Source organism: Babylonia areolata, chromosome 18 (assembly GCF_041734735.1).
Source record: "Babylonia areolata isolate BAREFJ2019XMU chromosome 18, ASM4173473v1, whole genome shotgun sequence".
Taxonomy (NCBI): Eukaryota; Metazoa; Mollusca; class Gastropoda; order Neogastropoda; family Buccinidae; genus Babylonia; species Babylonia areolata.
Window position 1 is genome coordinate 31,349,601 of NC_134893.1, and position 15,000 is coordinate 31,364,600.

Below are 15,000 nucleotides of genomic sequence, written 5' to 3' on the forward strand. Positions count from 1 at the left end.
TACACAGATTATATATATATATATATAGAGAGAGAGAGAGAGAGAGAGAGAGAGAGAGAGAGATATTGCTTCTGAAAAGAGGGATAGGAGGTTAAAGAAAGAATAAGGACAGAGAGATCAAGGCAGAAAGGCCCAGGCTCTAGACGTCAGTGACTGACGTTCAATCCATTCGGCTGTGCAGTCCCCAAGCGGTCAATGACGCGGCTCTCCATGTGCTTTCTGTACGTGCTGTCACTGGGGTTCTGACACACAGCTGAAATTCTTGCATGGGTGGAGCTGTGGAATGGGCAAGCAAAATGCTGGCCGACAGGGTTGTTGTAGCCGAGCTTCATCGACCTCAGGTGTTCGGAGAAGCCCTCGCCCAATGAACGGTAGGTCTCCCCCACATACAGTTTGGAGCAGAGGGTGCAGGACAAAATGTACACAATATCAGTTGACTGGCAGTTGAGATGAGATTTCACAGTGAAAGTGCCAGAGGGTCCAACAACTGAACCTGAGGTGTCTATGAAGGGACAGGCCTTGCACTTTCGATCCCCACAGGGTCTGCACCCTGGTGAGGCTGAATGGCTGGTGAGAGGTTGTCACGGTTCGTGGCATTCATTTGTGGTGTGTTCGTCTCCCTTCCTCTCCTCTCCTTTTCCCTCTCCCTTACTCCCTCCTTCTCTCTCCCCCTTTTTGCTCTATTGTTCTCTTGTATGCTCAGTTCTGTTCCGAACTGAAGCACGTGAATCTGTTGTGATGTGTGTCTGACATGTCTTTAGTCCTTCTCGCTCTGAACTCTTGAGATGAGTTCTGAGTTAATGTCGTTGTGAAGGAAGGGTTTTGCTTTGCCTTTGGTGCCGAGCTTTGGAAGGAGAAGGGTCGCCGAGCCAGCAAGCGAGCTGTTGGGTGCCCCCTTGGACAGTCGTGGGGTTCGATTCTTGTGTGAACCCCTTCTGCCTCTGTGTGGGTCTGTGTTCTGTGTTCTCTCCTGGGCCAGTGGTGTGCCTCATTCCTGGTGACAGGTGAGGGGAGAGTTATATAGTTAGTTTGTCCTCGTGGTGTTAGTGTCGTAACTTGTGACATTTGTTTGCATTTTTGGGATTGTTTTAACGGAAATCTTTTAAATCCAGTATTCTTTTATTTCTAGATATTTTTGGGGGGAATTGATAAGGTTAAGTGTGTTATTCTGACATGTATTCGGCTCGATTTATTGTTTCAAATATACCTTCTTTACAATGAAAACTGTGTCTAAATTTCCCAAAACATTTTTGTGTCATGTTGGAAAATGTAGTACGATGATTTGTAATATTACCTCATTGAGTTTTGTTGCTGCAGTGCGAAACTAGCATTATAAATAACGACAAATTGTCATTTAGGGTAAATGTGTCTTGCGTATTATATGCAGGTTCAACTCCTTAATTATGAGAAACAATAATGGGCGGTTCCTGTACTTTTGGCATTGGTAGTTTTTTGTGTGGAAGCGACTGCATCAATATCCACTTACTCGTCTACTTGGCGTAATGTGTACTGCTTAAGGAAAGGGGGCGGGGTGGAGGGATACTCTTTCATAACGTGTTAGAGTATAGTCTACAGAGACATGGGAGTCTTGTTACAGATTTGTTCCCTGTGATTTATTCCTGTGGGTTCCCCCTGACTGCCACCCCGACGGGACTCCAGGATTCGCCTTTTCAGTGGTGGTCATCCCACTTCATCCCCGTCCGTTCCAAACTCCCTCACTCCCACTCCTTTCCCCGACCCCCATATTTTCCAGCGTCCTCACCCACAGTCCCTCATCCCGTTCCACCCTCTCCGATTCTGCAGGCATGTGACTAAAGCCAGTTCAGCGACACTGGTCTTCAACGGACGAACTTGATTTAGGTTCAAGCGAACTTTTTTTTTTCGCGTACATCTGTGCTGCCGTTACTAGGGCTTACTGTGTCGTGGTCATGCTACTATGGTGTAACTAAAGAGTGTTGCTGTAGTTAAGTGTTTAAATTCGTGTGTCTGGACCAGGATATTCAAAGTGCACAACAGTAAAGAATTGAGCTGAATTATCTATGTCTCTGTGTTTTGTGTTGTCGGGGTGTTAGTTAGTCTGGGAAGGTGCGGGGGGTTCATGGGCAACCCCTTATGGGTTGTGACAGAGGTTTTAGTTTGGACTTCACGAGCATGTCACGCATGTTCTTGTCTCTCTGAAAGGCAATTAGCGGTGGCTTGGGAAAGACTTCTCTGAGGTCTGGGTCCTGTTGCATGACTCTGCAGACTGGCAGGTTGTGTAATAATAATAATAATAATAATAATGGTATTTATATAGCGCTGAATCCTGTGCAGAGACAAACTCTAAAACTGGAGGAGGAGGAGCAGTGTACAGTGTGAAGAGCACTGGGCCCAAATCAGATCCCTGTGGGACTCCATGTTCAATTTTAACAGGTTCAGACTGGAAATTGTCAACAATGACAGACTGGAATCGATCAGTGAGATAAGATTTGAAACAGTTTAGAACAGTGTCATTGATACCAAATGTAAAATTAATGAAGACGGGAAAGAAGGATTGAATGGTCTATCGTGTTAAAGGCGGCTGACAAATCGAGAAGAGTGAGAAAGGAGATTTGTCCTGAGTCGGACACTAGCAGTAGGTTTTTCAGGATGTGGAGGAGAGTGGTTTCGGTGCTGTGGTCAGCACGATAGGCAGACTGAAATGGGTGGATGAAATTGTTGAAACAAATGTGATTGTTGAGCTGCTTCAGGACAGCTTTTTCAAGGAGTTTGGACAGGAATGGAAGATTAGAAACTGATCGATAGTTTTTCAAAATGTTTGCAACAAGGTTGGATTTCTTCAGAAGTGGCCGGACGATTGCAGTTTTGAAACTGGATGGAAACGTTCCAGTGAGAAGGGATGAGTTGACAATATTGGTGATTGTGGGGAGAAGTTGTGAGACACACTGGAAAAAGACAGAGGCTGGTATAGGATCGAGCTCACAGGATTTTATTGTCATTTCTTTCAGGATTTCATGGACTTCTGTTCCAGTTAATGGATTAAAAGAATGGAGAGGAGTGCCGTTGAACTGAGGATCAGGATGAGCAGGTTGGAAAGGCATTTGGTCATTTGTGTGGATGGTATCAAAACAGAAAGAAGCGAGATGTCATCACCCATTTCTCACACAGGCTTTCCTATCCACATTGTCCTCTTTTCATCACTTGACAACGGGCCTGTGGTTCGAAACGTCGTATCCTACTAAACAAAGAGGATTCATCTACCACCAAAAAGGTTTTTATAAACTTTATTTTTTTTTGTTTTATGTATGTATATATATATATATATATATAGAGAGAGAGAGAGAGAGAGAGAGAGAGAGGCGCGGATATGGGGGCGGGGGCGTGTGGGGGTGGGGGGGGTACACGCATACGTGCCATCCCTCGCGTGCGAGCGGATGTGACAGGTATCATCCGGTTCTGGTTGTATAACCTTCCTTCAAACGATAAAGCCTATACATCGCCCTCATGTTGGGTTCCAGCCTGTCACAATCCATTAAAGTCTGCAGACTACAGAGGATGGCTTTTACAACGAATGAAGTGCGAGTCACCGCAGACAGCTCAGCATCAAAAGCACTGCATTCTCACGAAAAATCTTCACAACCCACATGGTTGGATCACGCGGAAAGTAAAATTTAACGTAGACACACATAGTCAGTCAGTCTCTCTCTCTCTCTCTCTCTCTCTCTCTGCCCGTGTGTTGTGAGTCTCTGACTGTTGTCTGTCTGTCTCTCCCTCTGTGTGACACACACACTGAGAAACACACACATGTACACACACTCTCTCTATCTCTGTCTGTCTGTGTGTGTGTGTGTGCTTGCGTGCGCGCACTCCGCTCTTAACCGTTTTGTGTTAAAATTTTATAATAAACAGGCGTTCATCTGACACATACTCCTGCTACACTGCTGATAAACAAATTCCGAACCTAAAAACGAATATCTTTGACGAAGAAAAAAGAAATAATATACAAGCAAAAAGAAACCCTGTCTATCTCACTATCTCATAAATTTAAATTCGGGGGAATGGAAATGTGTGGAGTATTGAAAACCTTGCATTAAGCCCTGCTCAGTCGAAAACAAAATCTTAATATGTGCAATACATTAAGGCCACAATACCACACCAGATTTCGCAGCTTTCAAAATGTTAGTTTTATGATGAATATTCGAGACACCACAGAGGGACAATTAAGTCACAGTAAATTCTGTGGCCACTGAATAGGATGTGTAGTTTTAATTTTGAGCCAAACCTGTGTTTCTGAAACATGGCCTTGATCAGTGAGCTTTGAATTACCATACATCTAAAATGTCTTCTGTCCCTTCTTTTCTGTCTTGTAGTTTCTTCCACCCCCCACCCCCTTCTAAACCCCTCTCTTCTCTCCTTTCCTTTTCATCACTTGCTCCCTCCCTCCCTCACCCCCCTCTCTCCTCTCTCTGTCTCTCTCTCTCTCTCTTCCTCAGCCATTTTCTCCCTTCTTTACCCCCTCTCTGTCTCTACTTCTTCCTGTCTTCCCCCATCCCTTTCTTCTCTTCCCTATCCTCCTTACCTTTTCTCTTATACCTCCCCCCGAAGAAACTATTTACAGTTAACTACAAACCCTAACATCTCCAATGACACAAGTAATCTCACTGCCTTCGGCATAAAATAAAGGGGCGAAGCACAGGAATAGGGGACAGTTGGAGAGAGTTTTGGGAACAGAAAGATGGGATCATATTGTCAGGACGAACCGGGCAAAATTTCGGGCAATCCCAAGTATTCGTAAAACCCGTTTCCTCCTCAAAAGCTCCCCCCCCCCTCCCCCTTCCCTTTCCCTTCTACCCCTCCTCTTCCTACCCAGACTTCCGGTTCTACTCGCTCCATCATACCAAGTTTTAAAAAAAAAAGAAAAAGAAGGAGGTGGGGGGGGGTGAGGGGGGCGGGGGCTTTCTAAAGAGCCATGCCCGTGAGGCCTGCATTTATTTTCCCCCGATCTTCAAATCGGAGGCTGTGTACTTATTCAGGTATTACGTTTGACAAGTTTCAATACACGCTCCGACAACTCCTGCTCAAACAGAGCCGCGGATGCCATGACAGGGCACCTGACGAGCATCCCAGCTGCCTACCTCTCCAGGTAAAAGAGCACAGGTCGGTAGATCCCCGGTCCTCCTGCCGAGATGGTGCCAAAGATAAAGGGGGGTAATCTATACTTCGGGGGGCTGCGGGCGTCCACCCACCCCACCCAGACCCAACCCCCTGTTGTTTGAAGTGGCTGCCTCGGCCTTCCCACCCCCGCCTTAGTCATTCCCGCTGATCTTCTCTCTGTCGTTCTTTATTTTTGGTACACTGCATGAAATAGCATTACCACAAAAAAAGTTATGACTGTTCACAGGTCATCGCACATTATTCAGGTTCACTGGCGTCTTTGGAACAGCGGGAAAGGTATGCTTCAAAAGGTTTGGAGGACGATTGACTGGTGGGTAGGGGAAGGCTGAGGGAAAGCCAGTGTGAAGTGGAAGAAAAGAAAGAGGAAAAAATGGTGAAAACTGAAGTGAAAAATAAAACCCGTGTGACTTAAAAGCACAAAACCAGGAATTAACTCCTCTAAAGATTAAAGATGAATGAAAAAGGAAACAATATAACTGTTCGTAAGACGAGCTTTTCTCCTAACCTAAAACTTCACAAGTGGAAATAAAAGGTGAAGAAACACACGGATCTAACAGAATCGCGGGACATAATTCCCTGTGGTTTAAACCAGTCTGCCACTGTACCCATCACTTCGGGAACTAACCAGACGACGTTTTGACGATGAAAGCATTGAAAACAAGAGAGGCAAGGCCTTCAAGACTCACCTGTGATACACTTTTTTTTTTAAATTAAAAAAAAAACAAAACAAGCTTTTTATGTATTGAGTATAATTTCAAAATGTAATGTTTAAGATGAGAAATATCAGTTTAAAGCAAATTAACTCCCCTAGCATTAATTACAGAGTAAATTCCCTTCTTTACTATCTGCACCAAAACGTTTGCAAAATAAATAAAACTTCCATGCTTAGCAAAAGAAGTTCCTGTTTGAACAAAAAATGATAATGACTGCTCTTGTTGTTGGGTCAGAATATCAGATCAAAGTGCCAAGTTTAGAGAATACAAAAAATATAAATATAACAGTAAATGCAATTTGCATTTAATTAGGCTTCATTTTTTAATTTTTTTGTGTGCCCATCCCAGAGGTGCAATATTGTTTTAAACAAGATGACTGGAAAGAACTGAATTTTTCCTATTTTTATACCAAATTTGGTGTCAACTGACAAAGTATTTGCAGAGAAAATGTCAATGTTAAAGTTTACCACGGACACACAGACACACACACACACACACACACACAGACAACCGAACACCGGGTTAAAGCATAGACTCACTTTGTTTACACAAGTGAGTCAAAAACATACCAGTATACCGGAAACAGTATACAAACATGACCATCTTGCACTTACGCTGGTCATTCAGAAACTTGACAACGATCAGCTCAGCCTGTCAAGACCTAAATGCATGCTCAGTTATAATCGTTGTTAGTTTTTCAATACTTTTTTGGAGTTGATGTCCTTTCTTGAGATTGTTGCGAAACCACTGATATTCTGACACTAATCTTGTCTAGCGTTTCATTGTATGTAAATTCTCAATGTTTCTCAATCCGTTGGATTACATTATAAAAACCAACAATCCAAAAATATATGTCTGGTGTTTTATTTCATAGAATAAAAAAACCCCTTAAAATTAAATCATTGGGTCTAAATTATCAACGTCATGAGCCTGACATTAACACATCAAACGTGATAATTGTGCTATTTGCTTTCAAAACAAGGTGCAAGCCCCGCCAAAATCTTGGAATTCAAGCTCCTATTATCAGCAGCAGAAACATTTGAAAAGGGAATGGCCATTGCTTCTTTTCTTTTTAGTACGTTTACAATTTGCCTGATGTTCGATGCTACACACAGACTGTCAACAGTGTAGCATTCGAATCATCGAACCCTCCGTTCAACGTATTGCGAAAAGGTCAAATGCGTATGTCTGAACAGTCTGCAAACAAGCCCACGTTTTTCCTTTACACACACACACACACACACACACGTGGGGGTGTATATGAATATGCGTACGTATGTGCATGCAGTCCTGAGATGAGAGATGTCAGGCAGAGAGCACAGAGACTGACTGAGAGACAGACACAGATAGTATTTGTGTTTTCAGTTTCAGTTTCAGTAGCTCAAGGAGGCGTCACTGCGTTCGGACAAAACCATATACGCTACACCACATCTGCCAAGCAGATGCCTCACCAGCAGCGAAACCCAACGCGCTTAGTCAGGCCTTGAGACAGTATTTGTGTTTGTGTAATTGACACAAACATGTCAGACGAAAATCGTCAAAACTGAAAACACTCCCAGGTCAATGGCCTGGCCTCGTCAGTCTCGCCTCGCCTCGTGGCACCCCGTACGCACGGAACATACCTCCGTCATTATACATCCGCGCTCTTCCTGACAGCCGACCGTCTCACTCCAGGCAGCCCGGAGACATTATCTATGGAAAGAAAGGGATCTATCTATCTATAAGACGGAAGACAAGCAGGGCCCGAACAGCCGTAGCCAATGCTCCACACCACTGAGCTGAAAGTACTATTGAGCTAGATGCTCCACACCCGCGAACTGACTCGTGGGGAAGCCCCCTCGCTGCGGGGCTACCCTACCCGCCTTGCGCTGCTGAGACACATCTGGCAGAAAACGGCGAAAGCAGACCCTGCATCACACAACGAGACAAGGCGGAATGCAGGGCCTGATAGGCGCTGCGTGAGCAGAAACAAGAAAGATGCTGGCAAACAGATGCGAGAACGAAGGCAGAGAAACAGGGACAGAAGAGATGTGGTGGTGATGGGTGGGGAGGGGGGAGAAAGAGTGAGCGTGTGTGAAAGGAGGTACGCAGGTGGACAGACAGAGGGAAGAGACAGGGGGAACAACGAGCGGGGGGAAAGACGCAAGGGCGAGAAGGAGCGTAATGTGAGACGAGAGAGAAAAGAATGTAAATAGAAGAAAAGGAGAAAGGGAGGAAGGAAGGAGAGAGAGAGAGGGGGGAAAGTGTTGAGTGGTAGGAAAGGAGGTATGGAGGGGGTGAAGAAAAGATGAAAGATCATAGGTAGAGAAGGTTAGAGTTTGGGTAAAATAAGAATACGAAACAAATTAAAAACCAGTAAAAAGAGGGGAAAAAAGAATAAATACAATAAAAAAAATAAATAAATAAATAATCAACCTAATAAACAAGTATGGAGGAGAAATGAGAAAAACAACCAACAGACAAAACCACAGAAAAGTCTAACACAGACAAAACATTCAACAATTAAACTTTCTACTCAAAGCAAAAACAATAAACTGAACCCGACCTATAAACAAAAATCAAACAGTCAAACAAATTGAAACCGACTAAAATAAGAAAAACAAACACAACAACAAAATCATAATCAGTATCACTCTCAACATTACACAAAAAATGCCATCAACAAAAACAAAAAGAACACACACACACACACACACACACACACACACACACACGCTCAAAACAAAACAATAAAAACACAAAGCAAGAAAAAAAAGCTGGTAATGTACCCCACAAGCCCTAAAATGATTTCTCTCAGGACACCCACCATGCACGGAGGAGAGAACAGCCCTGAGAACAGCCCCTTCTGCGGTCGTCAGGCCGGGGTAAGGGCAACATGATTCGATGCCACGTACACACCTCCGTCATTTACGTACGGCTGTTCGACGTTCCAGAGGCGTTCCATCCATCGCCCTGGGCAAGCAGCTCATCAAGCGGGCAGACACAGCACCCAGGTCACCTCATCCCAGGGAAAAGGCACCCCCCCGGCCACATGCCAGCCGCTATGGTTCTGTCATTATCTATCACTGGGACGTTTTAAAAGCCGGGGTTGTACGTGCGCGGCGCTTTTCGGTCTGGCTGCGGAGGCATAATATATTTCGTCCGTAATGATACGGCTTTCATCTCATTAACAGTTTTACTTCGATTTTTTTTCTTTCTCTCGCATGAATTCCTGGTTCTATTCCGTACGTCTGGTGAATCTCAGGCTCCTGCAGTGCTATGTATTGAATGTGAGAATCAAAGCGGTAGGCAGAAAGAATGAAAGAACAAAAAAAAAAAACAACTAATAATAGAGGCTGGAGAAGGACGAATGGAGAACGAGGAGGGGTGGGGTGGGCGGGGTGAATGAGGAGGTAAACAGATCAGGAGGGACAGACAGAATGACACAGAGTTATTTGCACCTTGGAAAGAAATGTGTGCACAGATCATACAAAAAGAGCGATAGGAGAAGAAAAACGAGACAATCACACAGTCAAAGAGAGAGAGAGAGTGAGAATGAAGAGAGGGAGAGAGAGAGAATGAAGAGAGGGAGAGAGAGAAAGAGAGAGAGAGAATGAAGAGAGTCTAACAGACAAACGGGGAATATAAAAAAAGCAGACGAGGGAAATAAAAGCAAAAGCCAAACAAAAAGTCAGTAGACACGTTGAGACGAGACAAGAGAAGAGAAAACCCACAAACGAAAAGTAACACCAACAAAACGCAGCCAATAAACTTGCCAAACAAGACGAGAACAGAAAGTTAAACCCGGAGTAAAAGCGTGGCACTGACATCTCTAACCATCACCAACAAGACCATTACAGAACGAAAACACCACCAACGTGAGTGTTACAGGGCAAAAAGCCAAGGAAATGGCGTGTACCCCCTGCCGAAAACGAATGTCTTGAGATATATCTACAAAAAGCCCACCCTTGTACGCTCAGCAATCGTACGCTGAATCTTGAAGTGTTCCATCTCGTGTGGCAAGGCGTGTAGATACAGCACCCGGGGTAGCTCACCCAAGAGAAGGCATGCCCAGCAACATGCCAACAACTATGGTTCTGTCATTGTCTATCACTGGACCGTTTCAAAATGCAGGGTTTATGGTCTTTTCGGGCGGCTGTGCAAGCATATTTCGCGTAACGACACCCCTTCACCCTCTATTTCTCATTTTACTTTGACTCTTCCCATTTCTCTCTAGATTTTGCGGTGCAATCATGCGAATTGTATTGGAAAATGTAGACTGTGTGCAAGGAGAATGAATGAGGGAACCATGCATAAACAATAAACAGGATGAAGGATGGGGGTGGAGGTGGGAAATAGAGAATGTGAAAGAAGGGTGGGAGGCAGACAATATGACAGAGTGCACACTGCATTTTTTATTATCTTTGAAAGAAATGAGCACACAAGAGAAGAGCATATACAGAAGAGAGAAACGAAATATAGAAGTAAAATGAGAGAGAAGTTACAAAATTGAGAAACTCTGGCAGAAGGCATACAAGATGAATACAGGGGAAAACATGAGAGAAAAGGACAGAAAACAAAATAACGGGCAGTCATTCGACAAAATGAGAAAAGACTAAATCCACAAAAGAAAAGTAACGCCAACAAACACAGCCATATGCACTTGCCAAACAAGAGAACAGAAAGTTGCATTTGCATTTGTATTTCTCTTTTTTGTCACAACAGATTTCTCTGTGTGAAATTCGAGCTGCTCTCCCTAGGGAGAGCGCGTCGCCACCCTTTTTTTTCTTTTTTTTCTATTTTTGCATTCGTGCAGTTTTATTTGTTTTTCTATCGAAGTGGATTTTTCTACAGAATTTTGCCAGGGAAAATGCCTTTTGTTGCCTTGGGTTCTTTTACGCGCGCTAAGTGCATGCTGTACACGAGACCTCGGTTTATTGTCTCATCCGAATGACAAGCGTCCAGACCACCACTCAAGGTCTAGTGGAGGATGAGAAAATATTGGTGACTGAGCCGTGATTCGAACTAGCGCGTTCAGATTCTCTCGCTTCCTGCGCCGATGCGTTACCTCTAGGCCATCACTCCACACACACACACACACACACACACACACACACACACACACACACACACTCACACACACACACACACACAAAAAAAAAAAAAAAAAAAAAAAACCGGAGTAAAAGCGTGGCACTGACATCTCTAACCATCACCAACAAGACCATTACAGAACGGAAACACCACCAACGTGAGTGTTACAGGGCAAAAAGCCAAGGCAATGGCGTGTACCCCCTGCCGAAAACGAATGTCTTGAGATATATCTACAAAAAGCCCACCCTTTTACGCTCAGCAATCGTACGCTGAATCTTGAAGTGTTCCATCTCGTATGGCAAGGCGTGCAGATACAGCACCCAGGGTAGCTCACCCAAGAGAAGGCATGCCCAGCAACATGCCAACAACTATGGTTCTGTCATTGTCTATCACTGGACCGTTTCAAAATGCAGGGTTTATGGTCTTTTCGGGCGGCTGTGCAAGCATATTTCGCGTAACGACACCCCTTCACCCTCTATTTCCCATTTCTCTCTAGATTTTCCATTGCAGTCATGCGTTTTGTAAATGAGAATGTTGATTGTGTGCAGAGAGAATGAAAGAGAGAACTGTGCACATCAAAATAGATAGGATGACGGATGGGGGTGGAGACAGAAAATGAGTATAGAAGAAGAGTGGGAGGCAAGCAATATGACAGAGTGTACACTACACTTTTTGGTACCTCTGAAAGAAATTGAAAGAAATTAGCACACAAGAAGAGTGTATACAAAAGAGAGAAACAGAGACAGAGAGATGGCATGAGAGAACGTTACACAACTGAGAGACTGGTAGAAGGCAAACAAGATTAATACAGGGGAGAACACGAGAAAAGGATAAAAAACAACAACAAATAAATGGACAGTCACTTGATAAACTGAGATAAAATAAAATCTACAAACAAAAAGTAACACCAACAAAATGCAGCCTGTAAAGTTGCCAAACAAGACAAGAACAGAGAGTTAAACCCAGAATAAACTTGTGGCACTGACAACTCTATATATCACCAACAAGACCATTACAGAACGGAAACACCACCGATGTGAGAGTTACAGGGCAAAAAGCCAAGGAAATGGCGTGTAACTCCTGCCGAATACGACTCGTCTTGGGATATATCTATAAATAAATTTTAAAAAGCCCACCCTTTTACGCTTAGCAATCGTTCGCTTAATCTAGAAGCGTTCCATCTCGTGTGGCAAGGCGTGCAGATACAGCACCCGGGGTAGCTCGCCCAAGAGAAGGCATGCCCAACAACATGCCAACAACTATGTTTCTGTCATTGTCTATCACTGGAAACCAGGGTTTATGGTCTTTTCGGGTGGCTGAGTAATTCCCTTCACTCTCTTTTTTCTCTTTTTACTTGGACTCTTTTCCCATTTGTCTCGAGATTTTGCACTGCGGTCATGTGTATTCGATGTGAGAATGTAGATTGGGTGCAGAGAGAATGAAAGAGAGAACCATACATAAACAATAGATAGTATGAGAGATGGCGGTGGAGGCGGGAAATAATGAGTATGAAAGAAAAGTGGGCACAAAAGAGAAGAGTGCATACAAAAGAAAGAGGGAAACAGAGATAGATGGAATGAGATAAAGTTACAAAACTGTGAGACTCTGGCATACGAGATGAATACAAGGGAAAACATGGGAAAAAGGAGAAAAGACAAGAAAATAGGGCAGTCATTTTGACAAACCGAGATAGGACAAGACAAAGTCCACAAACGAAAAGTAACATCAACAAAACGCAGCCAATACACATGTCAAACAGAGACAAGAACTGAAAATTAAACCCGGAGTAAGAGCGTGGCACTGACATCTCTAATCATCACCAACAAGACCATTACAGAACGAAAACACCACCAACGTGAGTGTTACAGGGCAAAAAGCCAAGGAAATGGCGTGTACCCCCTGCCGAAAACGACTGTCTTGAGATACATCTGCAGAAAGCCCACCCTTTTACGCTCAGCAATCGTTCGCTGAATCTTGAAGTGTTCCATCTCTTGTGGCAAGGCGTGCAAATACAGCACCCGGGGTAGCTCACCCAAGAGAAAGCATGCCCAGCAACATGCCAACAACTATGGGTGTTTCAATGTTTATCACTGTAGCGTTTAAAAAACCAGGGTTTATGGTCTGTTCTGGCGGCTGCGGAAGCATACTTCGCGTAATGACACCCCTTCGCCCTTTTTTCTCATTTTACTTCGACTCTTTCCCTTTTTTTCTCGAGCTTTTGCGGTGCAATCATGCGCATTGAATATGAGAATGTAGATTGTGTGAGAAAGGGAAAACCATATATAAACAAAAGATAAAAGGGATGGAGGTAGAGGCTCGATGGGAAATGATGAATATGAAAGAAGAAAGAAGAGTGGGAGGCCGTCAAAGTGACACAGAGTGCACACTGCTTTTTTTTCTCAATACCTTGGAAGGAAATAAGCATGCAAGAAGAAGAGCGAATACAAAAGAAAGAAAGAAACAGAGACAGAGAGAAATAATAAGGAAAAGTAAAAAATGAGTGTCCCCCTGTCAGGAGGCATGCAAATAAAGGGAAGAAATGGGGGGGGGGGGGGGTAAAGACAACCAGTGAGTCATTTGACAACATGAGATAAGACAAGACAAAACCCACAAACGAAAAGTAACGCCAATAAATTTGCCAAACACGACAAGATCAGAAAATTTCACTTGGAATTAAAAGAAAAAAAAGAAACCAAAGTGGCATTGACAACTCTCACCATCACCAACAAGACCACTGCACATCGAAAATACCACCAACGTGAGTGTTACTGGGCAAAAAGCCAAGGAAATGTAGAATACTTCATGCCGATATCCATATCACCAAGAAGCCCCTCGCTCATGCTCGGAAACTGTTTGCTGATTCCAAAAGCTGTTCATATCGTAAGGCAAGACGCTCACTGAGCGTGTATACCCAGCATCTGGGTTACCTCCACCAGGAAAACGGATCGTCGCTATTTAGGTTTCCCCCATTGTCTGTCACTGGAACGTTTCAGAAAGGTAGGATTTACTAACTTTCCGCGGGTGACTGTGAAAACGTATTCCGCGCAACGACACCCCTCCATTCTCATTTTTACTTTGACTTCGCCTTTCTCTTGCAAGAATTCTTCCTGGCTTCACTCCGTTTTCTCTCTCGAGCTTTCACGATGCAGTCAGACCTTAAGCATGTGAGAACGTAGATTGTGTGCAGAGAGAATGAAAGAAAGACCCAATACCACGTATATACTTTAATGAGAGAAAAGGGAAAGAAAGAAAAAGAAGGTTTGGATCAGAGATGGGCAAATACGCGAGAAAAGATGAGGAGGTGAAAGAAGAATGGGGCAGCAGACAATATGACACATAGTGCACACTTTTTCTTTCTTTCTTTTTTCTTTTTAGTGCTGTATAAAGGACTGTGATCACGGGACACAGCACCCGGGGTAACTCACCCAAGAAATGGCATGCCCAGCAACATGCCAACAAGAAGAGTTCTGTCACTGTCTATCTCTGGATCGCTTTTAGGAGAGGATTTACAGGCGGCCGCGAAGGCATATTTCACGAAATGAACCCACTTCATCTTCTCCTCGTTTTACTTCAACTCTTCCCGTTTCTCCAGAACGAACTCTTGGCTTCTGTTCGCTTTCTGAGTCTCGGTCTTTCGCGGTCTCAGTCACGCGTAGCGAACGTGAGAATGTAGATTGTGTGCAGAGAGAATGAAAGAAAGAACGATGTACCAAAAAAAATTAGGATGAAGGATGGGGGGAGAGGCCATAAAGGATGAGGTGAAACAGAACTGGGGAGCAGACGATGTGATGAAGAGTGCATACGTAACTGCTTTTTTTTGGGACGGAGGAGCTGGGGGTATCTTGGTAATCATGGGACAAACAAGGAGAGTGCGACAATGAGAAACAGAAAGACAGACAGACAAAGAAGAATGCAAAACAATTCAACACTATCTTGCAGAAGACACATAACAACAAGGCAGGGTAAAAAAAAGAAAAGAAAAGAACATCAGACAGTCACAAGACAGAGGTGAGACAAGATAAAACCCACAAACGAAAAGTAACACCAACAAACGCAGCCA

At 43.9% G+C, this 15,000-nt stretch overlaps 1 protein-coding gene across 1 annotated transcript in view; it reads right to left on the bottom strand.

The window, feature by feature from the left end:
* Positions 1-15,000, bottom strand: part of LOC143292220 (netrin receptor UNC5C-like) — a 180,641-nt gene that overhangs the window by 53,266 nt on the left and 112,375 nt on the right. Inside the window, exons 9-11 of the mRNA XM_076602406.1 lie at positions 7,678-7,775; positions 5,115-5,157; positions 236-567 (exon numbers count right to left, since the gene is read on the bottom strand). Coding sequence (XP_076458521.1) covers positions 236-567; positions 5,115-5,157; positions 7,678-7,775 — 473 coding nt within the window. The remainder of the gene's footprint in view (positions 1-235; positions 568-5,114; positions 5,158-7,677; positions 7,776-15,000) is intronic.